Below are 22,165 nucleotides of genomic sequence, written 5' to 3' on the forward strand. Positions count from 1 at the left end.
ATGAAATTGATTGCTAAAACTTGTGTATTCATCAATGCACTTCAAAGAATCAGTAACACTTATTGTTTGTTTGGGTTTTTTTTTTGGTGCTGTTCGTTATTCCGAAGCTTCGTTATTCCGAAGCTTCGTTAATACGAAACACACAAATTCCCTATATACCTAGGGGTTCTTTAATCCGAAAATGAAAAAGGGTTCATTAATCCGAACATTTGTGGCGTTATTCCAAAGGTTCGTTAATCCGAAAATTTAATAGTGTTCGCTATTCCGAAGGCTCGTTTATCCGAAAATGAAATAGGGTTCGTTATTCCGAAGGTTCGTTTATCTGAAAATGAAATAGGGTTCGTTATTCCGAAGGTTCGTTGATCCGTCCGTAACAAACCTTCGGAACAACGAGCTTTGTTTCATTTTCCGATTAACGAACCTTCGGAATAACGAAGCTTATATCATTTTCGGATTGATGAACCTTCGGAATAACAAACCTCATCACATTTTCGGATTAACGAAGCTTCGGAATAACGAATCTTCGAAATAACGAACCTTCGGACTAAAGAACCTTCGGAATAACAAGCTATACCTTTTTTTTTGTCCCAATTTCGTTTCACTCATACATATACCTTCATCTGATGTACTTGTGTTTGTAATATGTGCAATTTGTATCTAAAATTGGCTTATTATTCTTTTTCATCTGCTTTGTTTGTGTACTGTCTGTATAATGCCTTGTACTTTTAATCTCAAAGTGCAGATATGCATGAAAACTAGCTTATGTCTTGGCTGAATACACGGCGTTCCAACACATGAGTGGAAAGTAGAAGTTGAATTTGGAAATTATTCAAAATTAATTGAATATCATATATAATTATAATCATTCATACACATGTATCAATAATGAATAGATATAGGGATAAGCAAGTATAAATAGATCAAATACGTCACAAGATTATTTTATGAAAAAATGTTTCAATACGGTAGAACAGGAAGTACATACTAAATATACGTTTTGCGCAGAGCGCAAATTGCTCTATTTGGTTTGTTCAATCTGAAAGCTGCATTTTTATCATTATTGTTATTGCATCTTATTAATAGTAATGATAATATTGTTGCTATCATTATGAATAATAATAATAAGAAGAAGAAGAAGAAGAAAAGAAGACAAAAAAGTATGATAATAACAATAATATAGTTTATCGTTTTCATTAAGTTGAAGTAATGGATTTGCAAGCATCAATGTGTTTGCAAATTTGGGGAGAAATCAGATATTGATAGAAAAGTGTAGAAATGAAGAAACTATGAAAAGTATTATTTCGGTTGAACCAACAAATTTAGAAAAGTAGAGTTTTAATCATTCAGACTATATGGGGGAAAAAGTCGATACAGCGCCATAAGATTTAAAATAGTGATGATTGTATATCTCCTCAGTTTAGGCCTGTATCCATGGTACGAACGTCATTAAAGCAAAAATGGTAAAGTGACGCAATTATTTCCTAGAAACTGTCTGTCATGGAATACCAATCGGTTACAAATTTTAATTTGATTTGATACACTAACTGGTTTACGGCAGTTTCGACAATTCAGGTACTATAGTCAGTAACATGATTATTATGCACTGTAGACAAGCAAACAACAAACAAACAAAAAACTTTTTAAGGGATTTTACCTCTTCGTCACTGTGCACAAATTAAAAGGTTCTGAGTCATTGCTGTGCCAGTATATTTGCTGTTGATCTGTAAAAACCGTGATCTCTCAAGGCTAACGAACCTTATTTATTTTTTTCACTTCTAAGAACATCTGAAGTATTGTTCAAACCCGATGACTTCAACAGATAGTCTAAATGGGACCGCCCAACGCCCCCCCCCCCCCATACACACACACCACACATAACCCAAACAGAAATAACAAACATAACAAAACTTTCAGCAGGACCAGATTTACATAAGCAGTATGTCCCCAAAGCGAGACAACACAAATCGGACTAATCAATAAATCGAATCCGAATTGCATATGACATCAACTTAATTACATCCGGGGAGTCGCTAACCTGGACCACCTTGGGGCAGACCGGCATGGTTATTCCCCTAAAAGATAATGATGTCACAGCCCAACTCCGAGCACGAAATTCTGCAACACTAGTCTTTACTCTCAGACAGCAATCGATGCAGGTGTGTAAGTTGCATGATCACAGGTATAATCAGACTTTTCAGTTTCGAAGAGCTACGTGTGAGAATTTGTATGATTTTCCGATAGATTAAAGTAGTTTTTGAAGTCTAATCTCCTTTTATGAAGTGAAAGGAGAGGAAAAGTTCCTAAAGTGTTCAACAGTCTCTGCTATATGAGTACCAAATCAAACCGCAAATACCGAGCACAACTAAGTCAACAACTGGTGCACTACAGTGTTTCCTTTATTTGGGTCGATAAACCATTGCCTCATTGCTTATCATCTGACTGAAAGCGTATCTATATCCGTGAATCTTCAGTTTTAATGAACTTCCTGCGACTCCCGTTGACTTCCAGCGAGCGTGTGAATATAGAAAACTGATGCGGTGGTTCAGAATATCTTGGATCCCACTGCAAGTGTATATAAGACCGAACATGCCTGTCTTGTCCATAACCCAGTTGGTGACGAATAGATACGTTACTTGGCATTCGAGATCATTGCAACAAAAAGTCGAATTTCTTTGTTGGAAACACGCATCATGCCTGTCACAAAAACCACCCCAGCACTCTCCCGAGCTGCCTGCCCTTCTACGACGCACCGAGCACGTACGTATTGAGTTCACGTAGAGTGGTCCTGCTCATTATCGTAAACATAGGCTGCATTGACATTATGTCTTTCAGTGAACTTCATGGACTCCATGGTGTAAAAAAATGAAATTGTTCAAAATAGTCTTTCAGTAGTCTTTCATGAAAATGGTCTGTCAGTGGTCTTTCATCCAGTAGTCTTTCAGCGATCTCTCAACGAGCCGTCAGTGGTTTTACTACTGTAGTCTTTCAATTACAGTTATATCCAATTATCTAATTGCCCCATTTTTAGAGCTGATTACTGAGAGAACATTGACGATGATTGAAAGATCAGACTCTCGGGGATCTTGTTTAACCTCTCCAAGGTCTCGGAGAGTGTGTCAATAGTCTTACTGGTCTCTCGGTGAACGCTCGACACAGATCGAGATCTCCTGAGAAATTTGCTGGACTGTTACTTTTTGGTATTTCAACTTTCCTTCAAGAGTTTTTAGAGCCATTCGACCAAGACGCTACTTCTATCTCGTATTGGAGACAGTTAAGGGATCTTGGTAATAACATTTGGTCTCTCAGTAGTCTCTAGGGTCTTCGTTAGGTGAAATGGGAGTCATAGGGGTCATAGTCATCGATTTCTTTAACAGCAATCATCACATCAGTACACCTAACATATCTGAGTGTTGCCTGTATCTCGTCGACTTTGAGACGTTCACAGACTGTATAAATGATTAGTATAATTGAGAAAACATTATTAGAATGAAAAAAAAAAATCTCACGATGCTGTGTCATACTGTGTATAGGCCATGCCATGAAGTTATTTCGGCGCGATCCGTTCGGAACGTTTCGCTCATCTATGACCTTCCCTTATTCATCTTCCTGTTATACTCGTTCGGAAGAAATTTCACGAATCTTCATTGTGCTGCTGTATTATTTCATGAAGATAACACATTCCCTTAACCTGTTAATATTGGTATATAGTAATCGTATTCTGGCAAATATTATTTGCCGTGTCTTCTGGAGGAGCTAGTTATACTCACCTGTCGTTTAGTGAAGTTTTATGTCTCCATTTTATTGTTATACAGCTGTACTAGTGTCGCATCACGAATATTGTTGTACATTTGCCATCTATAGGAAGGAGACACATATAGACCAAACCAAAAGTCTAAAAATCCATAAATTTCATATTATGTAATATCCAATATCTTCCAACATCCACTTTCTGAATGGCTGATTCGTCAATCTTGATGCATTATCTAAATTCCCATTATCCTGTCTTCATGTTTTGGAAAGAATCCCCTTTAAGATAAGAAGTGCATCAGATGTAACTTCCCGCCATGTTTACAGAACCTGTCCCCCTTGCAACGTTTAGTGTGCATTGATAACAAGCTCATGATTAATACATTATCCTCTTACGCTCTTACGGTAAACCACCAGTTTACTAAACACTGACTGTCGGTCAGTTTCCGCTTTAGATATGGCAAAACAGAAGTTTATTACGTATTGGTTCATAAGGCATAGTTATCATAATTTTATATTTTATTGGCAAGTAATGAATGATGATATAAGTAACATTTACAGTAAGTTTCAACATCCTCTTGTGTATTTTTTTTTTTGATATATCACGATATATTGACAAACCCAACCGACTGACGAACAAATGAACCTCCTTGCTAATTTCTTACTTTCTCTAAACCCAAAGCAAGGAATATGGTCAGTGAAGTTTCGCCTTCTTGTGCAACAATTCAGGTTTCGAGATTACATGTCGGTTATGACACGAAACCTGTCAGCGAAAGTTTCCTGCCCATATCGAAAAACGTTTAGAATATTCAGAGCGACGCGTGACTGCGTCGGGAGAAAAGAACTCTCTTATTTTCAAAAGTAGAGATTCAATTCAATACTTTGGAAAGATTAACATGATTAATTTGTTTTGCTTTGTTTTGGTACTTTTTAGGGAGGCAACATCTTTTACGTTATCTATTGTCGCCTTGTGTAATGATACGTCATGTTTCTTGTAGCTGTTTTTGTTTGATTTTTGTTTGATTAACAAGGACAGTTCACATTGCGTTTAATTTGCTATACAACAAGCGTACATTAATCTTTTAACAAAAGGAATAAGCGTTAAGTACAACCAAAGTGCAGACGGCGATTGCTGCAGAGTGTGTTTTCGTTGTTGCGGCAACAGAGCACGCGTACATTGCCGCTTGGTATGCAGCAAGTTCTTCATGCAGTCAATTGATATTGCACATCAGAGAAACTCGGCTCGATTTGAGCAACAAAGTAAAGATCAATTATGATAGAGAAAATATGAATTCATTCGAACAAAATATACGAGAGTATAAGATTTCATTTATTGTTTGTTAAATTAATATTGCGTTACTTCAAAAGAAAGGACACCAATCATCAAAAGTCAAGCAAATTGTAGCAAGTATATGTAAAATCGGACGAGTGCGTATATATACATATACCATATATACATGTATATCATATATCATATATATGTTGTATGAGTGTGTTTGTGTGTGTGTGTATGTGTGTGTGTGTGTGTGTGTAGAAGGCCAAAACAGTTATATCGGTCACATGAAATTTGCCAAGGTGATGATTTCCTTGCCCCACAAAGGTCCCATCATTTTTTTTTAATGCATAAACATGTTTTTTTTTTTAATCCTTCCCAGTTCTTTTTGCCATGGTTACTATAAGTCATCGTTTCTCTGTCGTTACAACTCACAAACAATTCGTTTTTGTGGTTATTAGTCCACCCTGAATCTATATGAAAGATGGGGATTTAGTGAATATTTCGATTGGAAGAATACATCTTCTCTGTGACTTAGTATTGCTCATTATCCGCATTAACAAAATATTTATATTCCGTTACGACAAAGTGTTTGCATGTTTTGCATCTATGGTAACGTAGTATCTCCTTGTCTGGACGGTAGTTACGCATGTTCATGTGATGTGATGTCATGGAGTCTCTCTTTTACGAATATAGCACAAAAAAAGGGGAAAATATCTTTCTGGCAATATCGCGAAACAACACGTGGCCTCTAAATGGTCCTGACCACACGTTAGGTCGACGGGTAAAGTACAGTACTGAGGCACTCAGTAAACGCATATCATGACTTTTCTTTTTGTTTCAATGAACTCTTTGAGAAAAATAGTTTCCTCTACAGACAACAATTAAGCAGAAAGAGAAGGAAACCCAGTCACCACTTCTGTCAGTCTATACAATGTAATGACAGAAAACGTGAGAAATGATGAAGAGGCACAGGCTGACATGCAACCAAACCCAAATGCAAAACACAAAAATAAAAACAAAATAAAGAAGAGAAGAAGACTCACTTTATTTCGAACTCGATAAATAATAAGTAAGCAATGACCACTTTGTACAGTCAGTGCAAACCGACGGGGGGAAAGGAACTGCTTGAAATCAGGCCGTGGCCCGGATGCAGTGATCATTCTGCAGCGAGTGACCGGTGGGCTCTCGGGCAGATTCTGTAGCAAAGGGAAACAAGTGCCACACAGGAATCATGTGTGTTTTGCATGGAGTTATGATTCCAGCTCTACGACCGAGTCTGAGAAGTTTACAGCTCCTTATTCTTAAAATCTAAAATACCAACTGAGAGAAATTTCAAGTAGCGTGATGGTAATGCTGGGTGCATTATCTTGAGGGAAGTGTCGAATAAACAGCAAATTATCTCTTGTCCCCTTCTGCAAGCGAGAGACAGTATAGACGTTACTCATCTTCCCCAGATTGCGTAATCATGCCCTTAACGCAAACGACACGTCTAGACTGAGCTTACTGAGTAAAAATCCACATAGAATCTCCTCCATAGTGTAAAAGATCCATCCAATATACTGTTCACGTTAAACTGAATCGAGTAAGCGGGGTTGCTTTAGTTACAATATGATATATTTCATTTTGATTCAATCGTTTGTTTCTTTGCAGTTTTTGTTTGGCCATTATTCTACTTTTTTATTTTGATTAAAAAAAAATACTTATTGACGGGTAAAGAGGAGGAAACAACCTTTTCTTTCCCTAATATGTTCATTTCCAAGGACGTGGAAGATTTGCTGAAACAAAGAGTTATAATATTTACAATCACACGTGTCAGTCATGAATTCGATGAAACTACGGTCCGTAGTGATAAATAAGGGGATTTTCCAGCGTATTAAGAACCTGTCACGTGCGCGGCTTTTTCGCAAATTCACTGAATAACGTAAAATCCCCGACTCCTAGCATCGCATTTTACTGGAATGCCACTAGCCTGTATTTGCTCTTTTAATTACCCAGACCCTTTAAAACCAATGATGAGAGTCGATGGTTTCATTGCTGAAAAGTTGTCTCCATCGTCGGAAGTGTCAAATATCTCTCTTCGATTTAATTTCGAGGGAACTGTTTCAGAATTATGGCTCACCACAGTTCTTTGCCTCCTGTGTTCCTTGCAGTTATCGCCTTCCAGCTCCTTCTCTTGCTCGCCGCTACATCAGCCTTCCCAACAACCACTGTCGCTCCAACCATGGCAGGAGCAGCCGCAGCCACTACCTCTCCCATCTCGGTGTATGACCAGTATGACCTGCTCCTCCATGACACCAACGCCCTCTTCACCCAGTTTCAGGCCGTCTACCTTTCATTCGTAAGTCACCCATACAAGTGTAGGCTTTCGACTATTATTCATTTCATCTTCTACGCAGCTGTAATTCTTCCCGCACAATGTTATTCCTTTATTAACTATTGAGTTGCCCGTTATTCTGTTGTACAATATCGAAGAAAGTCATCATCTAAGCCAAATTAAGTTTTCTCACTGATGAATTGCTATGGGAGCAAAAAAGACGCATGCTTTTTATATGAGTTATACCCACTTACGAGCACGTGAATTTCGACTGTGACTTATATTTCTTTTAAAATCAGCTCCCGCTCAGTACTACGGTAGACCTTAATTGACTACGAGTCATACAGTTATCATTGGTCTGACATTGAAGACTTTGAACAATGATAATGAGCTATTTTTCACATGAGTTTTGATGACTGTATTAGGCGTAAAAGCACTCAGCAGTATCATTTTGTCATTGCACAAATTTGTTTTGTCTCACCATGTGCTAAATGTAATACAGTTCATTTATTCGGGTTGTTGATAACATTTCGTTGTGTTTCCGTTATTCAAGATTGATTCTCTCTCGGTTCCTGTGCACATTTACTAGTTTCCGTTACCGTTCAGTTCCAACATAACCTTTGTGTTTGGTCAGTGTTTGTTGTTCATTTTTTGACACCATGCATCTACTTCAGCACCCATTTGATCATTTCTTATACCACTCTATCACTGCTTATTTTTTTTTTAAATAATCACCTCTGTCTTCATCCATCTCACTCACACATCACCTCCTATTCGTCCATCGTCATCATCACGTCATCATCATGTTTGCCGACCACCGATCGGCAGATTGATGCCTTCATTAGCACCGACATGAATCAAACAACGACCAATAGCACTAACTCCACTACCGTTCCATCACAGAAGACGCAGCGCTTTGAGCAGACGGACGTGATGGCGCCAGAACTCGTCATCAACGGCTTTCTTACCACCAGGGATCTACCGTCAACCCACACCCAGCAGGTAAGAACAAGTGAACTTCAGTACATATTGCTTTCATCCTTTTCCATGTCGTCTTCATTCTCTTCATCATAATACTTTTCTGCCCTTCTCCTCCTTCAACTTTAATTTTTTTCTGTCTGTAATGTTTTGTTTTCTATGATATCTGTTTAAAAATGCATTTTCTTTTCTAATGTTACTTGTTTCTGAGATTGTTGAATTAAGTGAGGAAATATATTACTAAAGAAGACACGTTGGCGTGCTGAGGGTTTAACAAACTGGATTGGTTAGAATGCCTCTTCACATCTTTTTATCTTGGCAGTTCACAAGTTATGGTTACAACAGCAGGGAATCAGATTTTATCTATTACTCTGTTTAAATTCATTCCATGTCTATTACTACGAGTAACTAACTTTGTATATGATATTAGATTTTTTTCCGAATGGTTACACGCCGTCAATTTACCTGATGCCTGTATTTTGACTATAGTGGTGAAAGTAGAGACCCTAAACCCACAGGCTTGTTCGTGGTCTGGAAAAGGAAACTGGGTCATGCTGCTCAGGAAATGAATGACAGTTAGATATGTGACTGAACTCTAGCTAGTACTGTTTGAATCTAATTCCATTTCAAGCTGGTAATACTGGTCAACACCTTTAGGCTGTGAATGGCAAGTGAATCTAAACTCAAGCAAAGATTGAAAACAAGATATTATTCTCGGACCAGGAAGGCGTTCTTACCTCTCTGTTCGCATGAAATGTGCTCGAAATTTAAGAGCGTGTGCAAGATTATTACTAATATAACTACACTAATATGTATATGGAAGGTACGGAATTTTAGAGGAAGATATTTTTTATGAATGAAGCGGCCAATACCTTGTCCTCGTACAACAGTCCCTACTTCCCAGAATGTTAATCGTATAATGAATGATAAGTATAGAATAGTAAACACCGAGATATTTACACAGAAACACAAACACACACGTATCGTCATACAGAACACCCGCTCGCCCATATACGCCTAGTCATGCATACAAACCTAAGTGGCACATGAGGCTTCTGGAGATATTCGTTAGGGTGAGAGACAATGACTCATCGGATTGTCTCAAAGTCCAAGTTATAACGGTTTTAAAAACAACATGAACGATTATCTATATCCCCCTTCCTCTCTCTCTGCCTATATGTATTTCTCTCTCTCTGTTTTCTCATCATGCGCTCTTTCCCTCACATTTCGCATATCAAAACTTATGTGTGCGTGTGTGTGTGTGTGTTTGCATGTTCATGTTTGCGTGCAGATATTGTACTACCCCTTAAGAGTATTTGTTGTATGTAGGCCCTAAATGTCCCTCTCTTAACCTAGTTGATATATCTACACACCTATCTTCTGTTAACGGGATTAGTGTGCTTTCAATGTCGAGGGATTGTGACAGCAACTTAGTACAATGTTGCATATTTCTGGATTCTTTTTTTTTCTGCTACTTTTTTTTGGGGGGGGGGATTACTTTATTTTGCTGGGTTGTTTTTTTTTTCGAGATTGAATTTGCCTGTGACATAGAATTTTATGATTATTTGAGATATTATTGATGGACTCCGGGTTTCCCAATCTTTTGTCATGGTTCTTCTTCTGACTTGAAAAAAAAAAACGCTGGAGGGAGAAAAAAAAATTCAGTTATCTTAATTCTATAACAGGCATATCAACGAAGGTGTGGTACAAAATTTCACTCTGTTTGAGGAGTGATCACATAGTTTATTCAGTGATCTTTTTAGTATATATATTGTATGTTATATCTCTTCGTGCGTGAATTCATAGTTGTTTGACATACTATTTCCCATTGGTTCATTCAGCACAAAACTGATCTTTCATGAGGTCTTTTAGACAACATATTTTGTTAAGGACAACAGACAACAATTATAACGCCAGCGCAAGTGATAATCACGATCGATTATGATCCTGTGGACAGCCATTTATAAGCTGTGTACTTATAGTTATATGTTATGAGAATACAAGTATGAGAAGTAGGAGGGAGATGTAAAAATCTTGGCAATAAATATTATTGCCAGTGCATCATCGATAATGAATAAAATGCAAACAGTATAAGTAAAAAAAAGAAACCTTTTTACGATCTGCCAAATATGTGAAAATTTAGAGGCGTGTCCGTGTTCGACGAAGGGCGTGATGACAAGGCGTAAAGTCCAGCACTACCCACAATAACTTGCAATTTCGAAAGGAGACGTTTAGATTAACTATAGCGTTTGAGGAAATTTTCTGGTTGATGACAGGAATTATTGGGTCATACGAATAAACAATTACCAGGAAGGTTACTTTGTTTTCATTAATTTTGCATTTTTCCTTTTGCGACTTTATTTGGTGTGTCTCGGTGATGACGGAAAATTCCGTATGACACCTTTTTATTATTGCATGGGGAAAGCCTTTTGGTATTCATTGTGAAATGCTCTCGATGCTGTCGTCAGAACAGGAAAAGAGAAGAAAAACGATTGTGGTCGAAACCCTGGTCACAAGCCGCTTCCTATACAGCTTCCTGCCCCTGTGGGATAGACTTTGGCCTTCATGCACGCAATCAAAGTTGCCACTCTAAACTACTATACATGCGTGATGACTCCTGCAATCAGGCTTGAGCCTTGCTCATCCAAAGTGGCATTGCGTTTCTGCTCATTGAACAAACCACTATCCAACATTATTTTTGTTTCCATATGTTGCGTTGGGATTTTTTCTCTTTTTTTAGGGGAGGGGGTGCGTGTAAAATATAATTTTTAGCGGCACACGTCACAATGATGTAAATCATCCTAACTGAATTTCAAACAGGGGTCCTCTCAATTGGCTTTTGCAGTAGAAAATCAATATCCTAGAATACTTTCAAAACATGATCTAGAAGTGTAGAATTGTAAACTGCATCAGAGTTTTCTTTTGAAGACGTATTATCTGCAGCATATAGGTATGCCGACAGATTGTTTAACCACAACCCTGGTACGTAATGTCAAAAAACTGTTTAATCGGGTATCTTTGTTTGTTTTGTTGTTAGTGCTGTAACGTGGTCTTTCTTTCTGGTAATAAAATGTAAAGCGTTACGATTTCACCTCGTGATCAGATTTAGATCATTAAAAAATACCCCTTTCTTTACAAACAATATTCTAAAGTATGAAGACTGCTGTGGTCACTATCAATTTTGATACTAGTAATTATTGTTATAACAATTTCATTAGCAGTATGTCTATATCAGTATTATTGTTATGTTTATCATCATTATTGATATAAATATCATTATTATATTTTGTTCGATACTACAACTATATTGTTTGAATCGTCAAAAAAAAAAAGAATACAACGCAATCCTTATAATCACCAAACTGCAACGGCATCTACATAACCGTTCTATAATTCAAATAGTTTTGATGATACAAAATCCATCATTGTCATGCAATACGTATAGACTCATACGTACACGTTATCACTCTTTTGAATCAATTCTGCATGTTCACATCCTATAATGACCCCATGCTCGTAAACACCAATATTTATATCCCGACTGGCTTCACCTTATTCATCGTATGCCTGTCTGTCTATTTCGTTTCCAATTTCCAAAGGTTAGCGAAGAGGAGCTGTTGCAAAGCCACCAGCAATTCCTGCGCACATACGAACGCGTACTCGAATCGCTGATCGACCAGGAGAACATCGTCGTAGGAGGCGACTCTCCCTTTGTTGATGACTACACCCAGATAGTGCATACTATCAACCGCCTCCTGGTCAAAATAGATGGCCTGGTAAGTGCTCTGAGTGTTCATTACTCATTTTATGATATAATACGCGTAGACTCCATGCAGTACAATATACTTATGACGTAAGTTATCATTCATGTTACTCTCTTTCTCTCTCTCTCCCTTCCCCTGTGTGTGTGTGTGTGTGTGTGTGCATGTATGATTACTTAGTGTATTTTCTAAAGTGTAATCATCTCTACATGTTCAATATCTCACACATGGTGAAAATCATGTCCGTCTCTCTCCATCGCACTTCCCTTTCCCCTCACTGAGGTCAATTACCTCATTTTCCGGTACCATTTCCTCATATCCTATCTATCTGCACCCTTCTTCCCCTCCTCTCTTTTTAATTCGTTATTCAGGAATGAATACTTATGATGATTCTCCTTTAAGTTATTCTTCAATCTTGGTATTTTTGAAAATATTCATTTCGTTTTGAAAGTGCATCTCGTATTTGTACTTATTCATTTATTCATTTATTTTTATGCCCGTCAGTGGATGTGATGATTGAAACAAATTGAATACCAAAGTCTGTCCTATTACTGTATATTACGAACATTGTTATCATCGTAACATTATTTATGTTGTGTTAATTTCTATTGTTACGTCATAGATGCAGCACCAAGATATCGAGAACGGCCCCGACCCAACGTTCACCAGTCTTGACTGGTTGCCTGGCAACAGCCAAGTTCACAACGTTCGCAGCCTTTACCTACTGCACAACGTTTACAACTATATTCCCGCGTCAATGCAGCACTACAGCTACCTGAAAATGCAACATACGCCGTCCTCATAAGGAATAACTTGGAATCGTCATTTTTACAATCAGTGATCATGATCTTTCTCTCCTCCTTCCTTCGTAGATTCTAGCCTTTTATGTAATAGTCTTCCGTCTATTTATTCTCAAAAGCTTCATTATGCAAGTATGTTACGTTCAAAGCAATATTTCAAAACTGAATGTAGAAATGTTATTTATTGTTCATTATCCGTGCGGTTTTCAAAATGTCCTCGCTGAAACGCACAAGTTTGAAATGTAATGAACATCCTAATTTATTCTTACTGATTATGCAATGCGTGCGTGTTTTTGCTTGATAGAATGTGTCTGTATGTGTAAAGACCATCGTTTCTGCCGTTTATTTATTGTATTTATAGCTTCGTTAGATAAGGAAATCATGTGCGGTTGACTCACAGCATATTTTTACTGTCACATTACATTGTTTTGTACGTGTTTGATGAATGATATGCAAGATTCCTGCTTTTCCCCTTTTTTGACAATGTTGAAGTGAAATTCTGTAAAACCCATTTTGGGCGTTGTTTTTCTTTTATTTTCCACTCACACACAAACACACACACGTATCACAATGAATTATTTACAATATTTATATGCAAAGACCGTACATCGTATGTATTCATGGAAGTGAGTGTAACGAAGCCTGTGATGTACGAAGTGCGAATGGGAAGAAGTAAATTTGGTGCATGATTTTCCAGTTAGGATGAAGAAAAGGTTCCCATTATTGCAAAACGTTTATACTGTTATCATCATTCTATTATTTATTGCTATGGAGCAAACATCTCCCATCAGCACACATTGATTCTTTGAACTTGAAAATCTGAGTTGTTGAATGACTGCGAATAGCCATGTAAGACTATTATGTGCGCGGTCTTACATCTTGCTGCAATGCATTTATGTAACGTAGCTATTCGTAGGCCACGTACAATGATTCATAATGTAATGAATACTGTCGGTAAATCAAAGTCCAAAAAATGAACCAGATGCTCCAACGTGGAATTACACATCAATTCTGTAGTTTTATCATTATGAGCTATACATTCAGTCACTTATTATATTGTCTACTGAGTATTATACTGCCTGTTGTTTATACATTATGCAAACCCCCGAATGAGTGTCCGAAACGAGTTTCTTTCCCACACATACTCAAAGAGACAACGCGTAAAGACTACAGAAAACGAGAGAAAATATTATATTGACAGTATTACATGATTGTGGATCTTGCGTGTGGCTTGTCAATCTTTCGATTCATTTTCACGAGATCGTTGTAATGATGCATGTGACATTTCATTCGTATGGAAATTCTGTCTTCCCACAGTGAAATGATGCAACAGTATTTATAACTGAACAGTACTATCGTTGTATCAAATTCATGTAATGTATTTATATATTCGTGGTTTATTCCCACACACGGCAGGACTTTAAGGTGATGCAACTTGTTTTTTAACTTCAAGTGTCATAACATGCCAGGTCTACAATAATATTCCATAATAATATTTATGTGTCATTATTTATCCGTATTTATGTAATACATATTGTATGAACTTTCAGTTTCAAAGAACAATATTGTATGTTCTTTGCTTCAACCCATTTTTACATCCCCTCTATTTAATCATTATCATTCTTAGTATTGAAATTACTGTTATTGTGCTGTTGGTGTACGTCAATTTATGTAGTATTCAATGCCGTTGGTATTGTCACGATGTAACTAGTTGTAGAGCTTTATAGCAGCCTTATGAAGGATTTCGAAGTGATGCAGTTGTGCATATATTATATTGTTCAAGAGAACAGATATGTAAGATTCTGGGAGTCGATCATGGGATGAAATACCTTGAGTTCATTCAATAAAATAAAGAATGCATAAAAAACAAGTGCGTTTATGTGGAGTTTCTTCCAATCACACAGTTTATATGCAAATGTTTATATGAGATGAGAATGCAAATTGTTATAATGTAGTTATTGTGGTATCTATTAATAGCTACCGGTACTGTGATTATGGTTATACGAATTATGTATTCGCACCTTCAGGATGCATACACATACACACACACACACACACACACACACACACACACACACACACACAAGTGTATATATATATATATATATATATATATATATATATAATAGTCTATATATATATGTATGTCTCTCTCTCTCTCTCTCTCTCTCTCTCTCTATATATATATATATATATATATATATATATATATATATATATATAAGCATTTCCCGCTTCCCTTAATTGGTATAATTAAATCACCTGGTCTTAACGTTTATCCGTTCTCCGTTTCTCTTTCACAAACACTGATTACTCGGGGCTTACAGCCAAACAAACTTGCTTTCATGTAGGTCCCGTCAAACTTCTCTTTGTACAACACGAACAGAGATTTCGGCCAGTACATTGTACATTGTATATTGTTGTTGTTGTTTTTTTTATATTTTTTTACAAGGTACAAGAGCTTATGCTCTTACTTTTGATGTAATATGGATTATATACGAGAAGTATGAAATGAATTGAAATTGAAATGGAAAAAATGCATATAATAATTGAAATTGCAATTGAAAAGGTAATATATATATATATGTATACATACATTATATATATATATATATATATACATATATAATAGAATATGCATATTATTATATTCAGATTTATGTAATTCTTATTCAACGTGGGAAATGTCAAGGAAAAAACACTGACGTGTGAAGTACAGATAATCGCATGACCTTGTAGCAACAGGCTGAGAGGTGCATAAAATTCACCTCACGGATAGCACATGATGTTGCATCCACCTGTCCACAACAGGATTTGTGCGTGGTTTAATTGAAATGAAGATACATAATTTGTCTTCGGGATAGCGCATCGTTGAATTATTCATCTACACGATGCATTAAAAAAAATGAATGCACAAGACACATACACTGTATGTGTGTGTGTGTTTGTGTGTGTGTGTGCGTGCGTGTGTGAGTTTTGAGAGTGAGAGACGCAAAAACAAAAATTATGCTTTATTTTTTTAATTTTGTTTATATCACAAAGACATGGAAAAGAGAAAATTCAAACATCTAAATTTTCATTGGACGATATTTCAATTTGACATCTTTAACGAGCACAGAGCGGTGATGTGATATTCAATGCCCGTGACATTTCTGAATAAAAAGGTGATTTTTTTTCTATTATTATTATTCATGTTCCATATTCCTCATTTCATACAAGTTTTATATTCAATTTGATATCAGGAAAAAAATGTGTTTAGCACAACAGTCAATTTGAAACAAAATTGCACAAATGTATAGGGATCATGAGTGACGTGTAATATGAGGAACCTACTAAAAAGCAAAGTTTGATGTAGGATGTAGGTTCCAAAGATGCTTTTGTTACAATATGTCAATGTCAAAAATGACATTGAAATTTTGTTTAGTTCGGCTGTCGTTCCATTTAAATAGTATCGTAAAAGTAGATAACTGGGTACACTGTTGCAAACCGGGAATTACCACAAAAAAAAAAAAAAATGGGTTATGATATCAAGCTGTATTTACATTTTTGTAACTCCTGTTATATTAATGTGGCTGACCGCGATTGGATCATGGCCGTTATTCGCACATGCTGACCATGAACCTTTGGGGATCTTCACGAGGTTTGTCGTTTTCATCACGCTTTGAATCAGATCAAAGTATCCCGTCTGTTGTGTAAATGATACATAAGGGAGTCTTGTCATGTTTGCAATACATACTAACATTGATTATGTAATCTAAACCGCCATACTGACTTCATTCCACTTTGTTTCCACCTCAGTCACGGTTGACTAGATTCCACTTCAATGTAGGTTCCATCTTTTTTTTTTTTACTTTCACTTGCTTTGTCAGTATGATGATTTTGACATGATGACAATAGTTTATTGTATGTTTATGTGTTTCCTTTTCTTATTCAATGTGATGTTATAACCGTACGTTCATTACATTAATTGTTACAAATTATTCTTCTACGTTGAGAAATATGACAAATGATAAATTGAAATTGAAATTGAACTTTAAATTGCAGTTGAAATTGAAATTTTGATATTACGGTTTGGCGAAAAGATTTAAATGTGCAATTCCATAACGCTGTAATCTTATTAGATACCTCATCTATTGAGTTTATGTCTGACTTTGCTCAACTCATTGAAATGGACCCGAACTTGGAGTGGCTTTCCACTTTTATCACCAGAGCTTGTATATGATAACTAAGAGTTCCATTTTGCCATTGTGAGACATCTATGCAGTCATCCATTCATACAGTTTGAACAACTCATACGTTTATATTCATATCGACTTTTTGTACGAATGATACAGTCATAAATTCTGGTCATCTTTGTTTGATTTCATAGGTCAGTGTGGGACAAGCTAAAAATGAATGGCAGTCCACCAAAACTGCAACGACGAAGTGACATTCCGTAAAGCTGGTGCGCCTGATGGATTTGTGGGGACTAACGTGAGACGTGTGAGCGTACGTCTAATATCAAATGTCTCGAATTTGAGTTTGAACTTTGACTATTTAAGTGACCGTGTTTTCTCAATATATGACGGTCTTAGGTTTTTTGTTTGTTTGCTTTGTCTGTCTTCTGAAATAGCTCTATGTCTCTGTTTGTCTGATTTAACTCTTTTTATTGAAATCGGCCAATGGAATGGGATTTCATTTTTCTCAGCAGGAACTATTCAAGACATAAATTCTGGCCGTCTTTGTTTGATTTCATAGATCAGAGTGGGGGAAGTGGCACAGTAAATCAAAGCTGCACTGCAATGACGAAGCGGCATCGTATCGGTGATCCCGATTGATTTTCAGAGGTTTCTGACTGCGTGTGAGCATTTAGAGATTATTATCATAATGTCTGAACTTGATTTTGAATTCTGACTGTAATACCGTGAATGTTTTTTTTTTTTTTTTTTTTTTGGTGAAACTAAGAGAGTCTTGTTTCCTGTTTGTCTTCTTATAACCCCTCTCCTCTGTATCTGATATTACTTTATTCATTGATTTCGACTCGAACATCAAAAGGCTTTTCATTTTTATCACCACGGCCTATAATTCCACATCCATGTCATAAATTCTGGTCATCTTTGTTTGATTTCATAGAAGATGTGGGACAAGCTATAGATACACAATCCATGAAATTGACAATGACGCAGTGGTATGGCGATGGATTTATAGATAGAGACTAAAGGGTGGTAACGTAATAGGGCTGCTATCATGACGTCTAAAACTTGACTTTGAACACTGCATGGCTACCGGTATGTTGGGACGGTGTTTGTTAGGTTGGGTTTTTTTTTTAATCACACCGCTTTATACATTATTTGAGTTTTATTTTCTGTCTCTCTTCTCAACGCCCTACCCGATCCTTCCTTATTTTTCATTCGATGATATCGACTCGAATATTGAGTGGATTTTGCGCTTTTATGACCAGGATCTGAAATAGAAGCATGTTTTTGATGCCGCATTTTTTTTTTTTTTTGTGTCATTCCACCTAACAAAAGTCAATAGCATCATCTTGATCGATGTGAATAGTAGAACGAAAGTATCCTTTTAATGTCTGTTTGATATTACTAGTAACCGATTGAGAAGAAACAACAACATAACCCATGCACAATATATCAGACAGTGTAAATATATGTCATGTACTTCTATGCGCCGTCATTTTTTTTTTCATTGAAAGACACATCTGTTGTAGGAACAAACAAAACTTAGAAATCTTACATTTACCTAGAATTTCTGAAAGACTTCTTTCTTCTCCGATTGTTTGTAAGATGATTTTTCCCCTGCAGCGGGCAGGTGGTACCATGATATTCAGCATCCAATGATTTAAAGAAATCCGAAAAATCCCGACTTTGGAGAAGTGAGAACGGTGGATAACAAACATAATTATGTGCTCTTCATATATGCGAAAAGCAGGCAGGGAATCCAGGGTCGAAGTTCGGGTATGTTATCATCCTTTGTTCAAATATTCAGAGTACCTGATAGTCTCGGATCAAGAGATTCTCATTAGTTATCTTTTCCCATTTTCTTTTTTTCTTCATGTGGCTGACGGATTTTTTCCCCCCTTTCAATCCAGAGTCAACCGTTCGACTTGGATATGGCTGTCTGGAGTGCAAATAATTACAGTGCATTTAGAAGAACTGCCGCTTGGATGGGGATTTATGTGAGGGGGCTCATTTTAAGAAAAAGGAGTAGCCTATACGCAGAATCGTGAAGCGGTAATGAACTTGTGCGTCTAATTCTTGTAATGTGAACAAAGGGCCAGGCACTGAAGAAACACATGGGGGATTTCTTATATAGGATAGTTATAGACGACACTTTGTCGGTTATTTTTCTATTTCAAGATCTTAATCTACCGCTCCTTGCTAGGTTTAATTTTGAGATTTGATACTGGAGGCAACAATACACTTTGCTCTGTGTAAGAAGCTGGCACTTTCTCTTGTTTACCCTTTGTCCGCTTTGACAAAAAGGAAAAAATCTCACCAAAAGAGAAATCAGTTCCAATTCCATTGAAATTAATGATAGAATAAGAGTTGTCGTTGTGTTGACAGAAAAAAATGGGACCCTGTCTAAAAATAATTTGCTCAGACATTGCTGACATGAAATCAAGCCAAAATGAATTACAAACAAATAAAACAGTATCATTAAAAATACAATGTTATGCTAATGTAATGTCTTCAATAGGAAGTTCATAATGGATGTCTCCACTAGGGAGATCATAATTTCATCACGAGGGAACTCAAAGTAGACATCTATCTAAAATCATGTCTATCCAAATCGAGAGTTATCAAATTACCTGAAGTTTTCACAACAGAAATCAAAGATGAAGTTATGTTGTCATCTCCTCACGATAATAAAGAAATCATCTTTTGGTCGCTAGTTCATCAGATACAACCCGTAGTTTGTTGGAGCTCGATAACACATGCACATCTTAACTCACAACTTAATCTTCCTCATAAATTTTCATCTCAAGGGGAATTTCAAGTGTATCACAGTAAAATGATAATACAATATGAAATACGAGGAAATTTAGACATCATAAAATTTGGTGTTTTTTTTTAATCTGAACTTATTAATCTACTACCACCCATTTTGTTTGATTTTACCCTATTTATGAATATCTACTTGTCAATGTGGAGTTTCGCTTTAAGGTACCGTACAATAATGATCAAGGTATCATTTTAACCCCTGCTGGTTTTTCGGTCTTTGAGTCGCATAAAGCTCGGGAGGTGGCTTGTCTCAATTCAGGATCAAGACTTTACGATCTGTTTATGAGATTTTTTATGATCCTTCGACTGCCTCTGAATGTCAACCTCGCATTCCTCTCGGACAGTTATCGGACATGACGTCTTTACAAAGAGATTTGATGATGGGTGTTTGATTCTTCTGGAAATCGCGCTTAAACTAATGATAATGACATAGCATAGTCCCTTTAGTCATGTGCTGCTATTTTCTTCCTTTATAATCAGCACTAACCCTCCTTCAAAATCATCCAACTTCGTAAATTGTGTGCTACATCTGTCAAAAGGAAGGACTGCAGAATTGGATCGAAAATAATTCATTTGGAGTTACTGTCGAAAAAAAAATCAAAAGAATCAGATTTGTTACACCTCAAATATAAGGAAATGTGTGTCAGCATAAAACTGAATGGTGTCCCTCTTCGTTATACATCTTCAGGTGTAAAATGAAAAAAAAAGAGACACGTATTTTTTTTTTTAGTGTAAATTTTGACACACTATCGCAGCTGCTATATTCTATCTTCTATTGATATATTCTAGCATTAATATATCAAAAATGTTTCACATATAAGAGAGAACAGACTGGTTCAATACATAATATGAATCTAACATTTCTTTTATATCAATTCAGCCTCTTCAATTTCAGGACATTTCAAGAATTGCGAAGAATTGTCAGGAACAAGTATATCCTTGAAAGGCAATGCGTGTATAATAAATAAATTCAAGTAATTTGAAGGTATTTTATAAACATATCCGTCATATAATAGATACTGCAAGTGTACTAGTAATCTGAATTCCAATAGTATTGAAATGTATTCATGAGTAGAATGGAGCAGACTGTTACTGTAAATCCTTAGGCAAAAGTGTTATTAATGATTTCAACTCATAGCCTTATTACTAAACCGGCCTGCTCACGCCTACTATTTTAGGAATTGGTCCTGCACTAGGTAACGCCACAGGCGACTTTACAATGAAAATTGACAGTAACCGTTGTGGACAAGAAAAACAAGAATATTTATTCATATACATGGGGAGGGAATCATATTGTAAGAAAGTGATATAAAGCATCAAAATCACACTTAGGGATCATAAATGGCCTCAATATACAAACACAAACACATAAACACATACACACATTGACATTGTGTTCTTCAACTACACTATTCTCTATAGAATTGTAAACATATGATATGCCTGCACTCAAACACAGTGTGGTAAAAGGTAACAAGATATAAACGGATGAAAAGGTACGGGGAAGTTTTGAGATTTTACTGTTTTAATTAGAAGGACAGTGCAGTTTTATTTAGGAGATTTTTATCAAAAACTTCAACATGAGTGACTGCAGAGATCAGAGTTGATGAACCTGTGCTGGTATAATCATTCATATGAATTTCTTCGAACATAATCGCATACTATATCGGGTTCTCGAAACGCGAAAACAAAAATACCAACACCGTGAAATCAAGTATCTTTTAATGAAGAACATCTCCCACTCTCCCTCTCCCTCTCTCCCTCCCTCACTTACTGTCTCTATCTCTCCTCCCCCCCCCCCCCCTCTCTCTCTCTCTCTCACTCAATCAACTTGATATTTGCTATACATTCCTTATATGGTATAGACAATGATGATCAGCCAATCGGAAGTTGTAAAAGCATGGCAAACAACTACCACTATCTTGCCGAAAAGACGCCACCGACATGTCATGCTATCAATAGAAAGGCAAATAAACGTGCGTGGGAGAATGCTAAGCTTCCGTTTTGATATTTATGTATGGGAATTTCCCTGTACACAATAACGAAACTGTCATCTAAACACCTTCGTAGGGTAGTTAGCGAGAATCCTACGCAAATGTAGTTATGTAATTAGAATCTGCAGTAATAGTCATACACCCAGATCCTTTTCTCATACACCCAGATCCTTTTCTCTTTGATATCATTTTTTTTTATTACGGAAAAAAAAGTACCGGATGCCTTAATGTTAATGAGAAGCAAACTCATATGATTTGAGTAGAGTTTATGTTTCGACATAATCACCTTAACAAAAC

General features: G+C 36.5%; 1 protein-coding gene across 1 annotated transcript; it reads left to right on the forward strand.

The window, feature by feature from the left end:
• The first annotated feature begins 7,034 nt into the window (after nucleotides 1-7,034).
• Nucleotides 7,035-13,278, forward strand: LOC139712240 (uncharacterized). Its single transcript, XM_071624077.1, has 4 exons — nucleotides 7,035-7,361; nucleotides 8,241-8,339; nucleotides 11,915-12,091; nucleotides 12,699-13,278. The coding sequence occupies exons 1-4, from the start codon at nucleotides 7,134-7,136 to the stop codon at nucleotides 12,879-12,881; spliced, it is 687 nt and encodes a 228-aa protein (XP_071480178.1). The 5' UTR covers nucleotides 7,035-7,133; the 3' UTR covers nucleotides 12,882-13,278.
• The last annotated feature ends 8,887 nt before the right edge of the window (nucleotides 13,279-22,165 follow it).

The sequence above is a fragment of the Diadema antillarum genome, unplaced genomic scaffold (genome assembly GCF_040938485.1).
Source record: "Diadema antillarum isolate AM-2024a unplaced genomic scaffold, OU_Dant_1.0 seq00001775_RagTag, whole genome shotgun sequence".
Lineage (NCBI taxonomy): Eukaryota > Metazoa > Echinodermata > Echinoidea > Diadematoida > Diadematidae > Diadema > Diadema antillarum.

Excerpts from the sequence above, each read along its gene's own strand:
- LOC139712240 (XM_071624077.1), top strand. The coding sequence starts at position 7,134 with ATGGCTCACCACAGTTCTTTGCCTCCTGTGTTCCTTGCAGTTATCGCC. Across the intron at positions 7,362-8,240 it reads AGGCCGTCTACCTTTCATTC|AAGACGCAGCGCTTTGAGCA; the intron begins GTAAGTCACCCA and ends GTTCCATCACAG. Across the intron at positions 12,092-12,698 it reads TGGTCAAAATAGATGGCCTG|ATGCAGCACCAAGATATCGA; the intron begins GTAAGTGCTCTG and ends GTTACGTCATAG.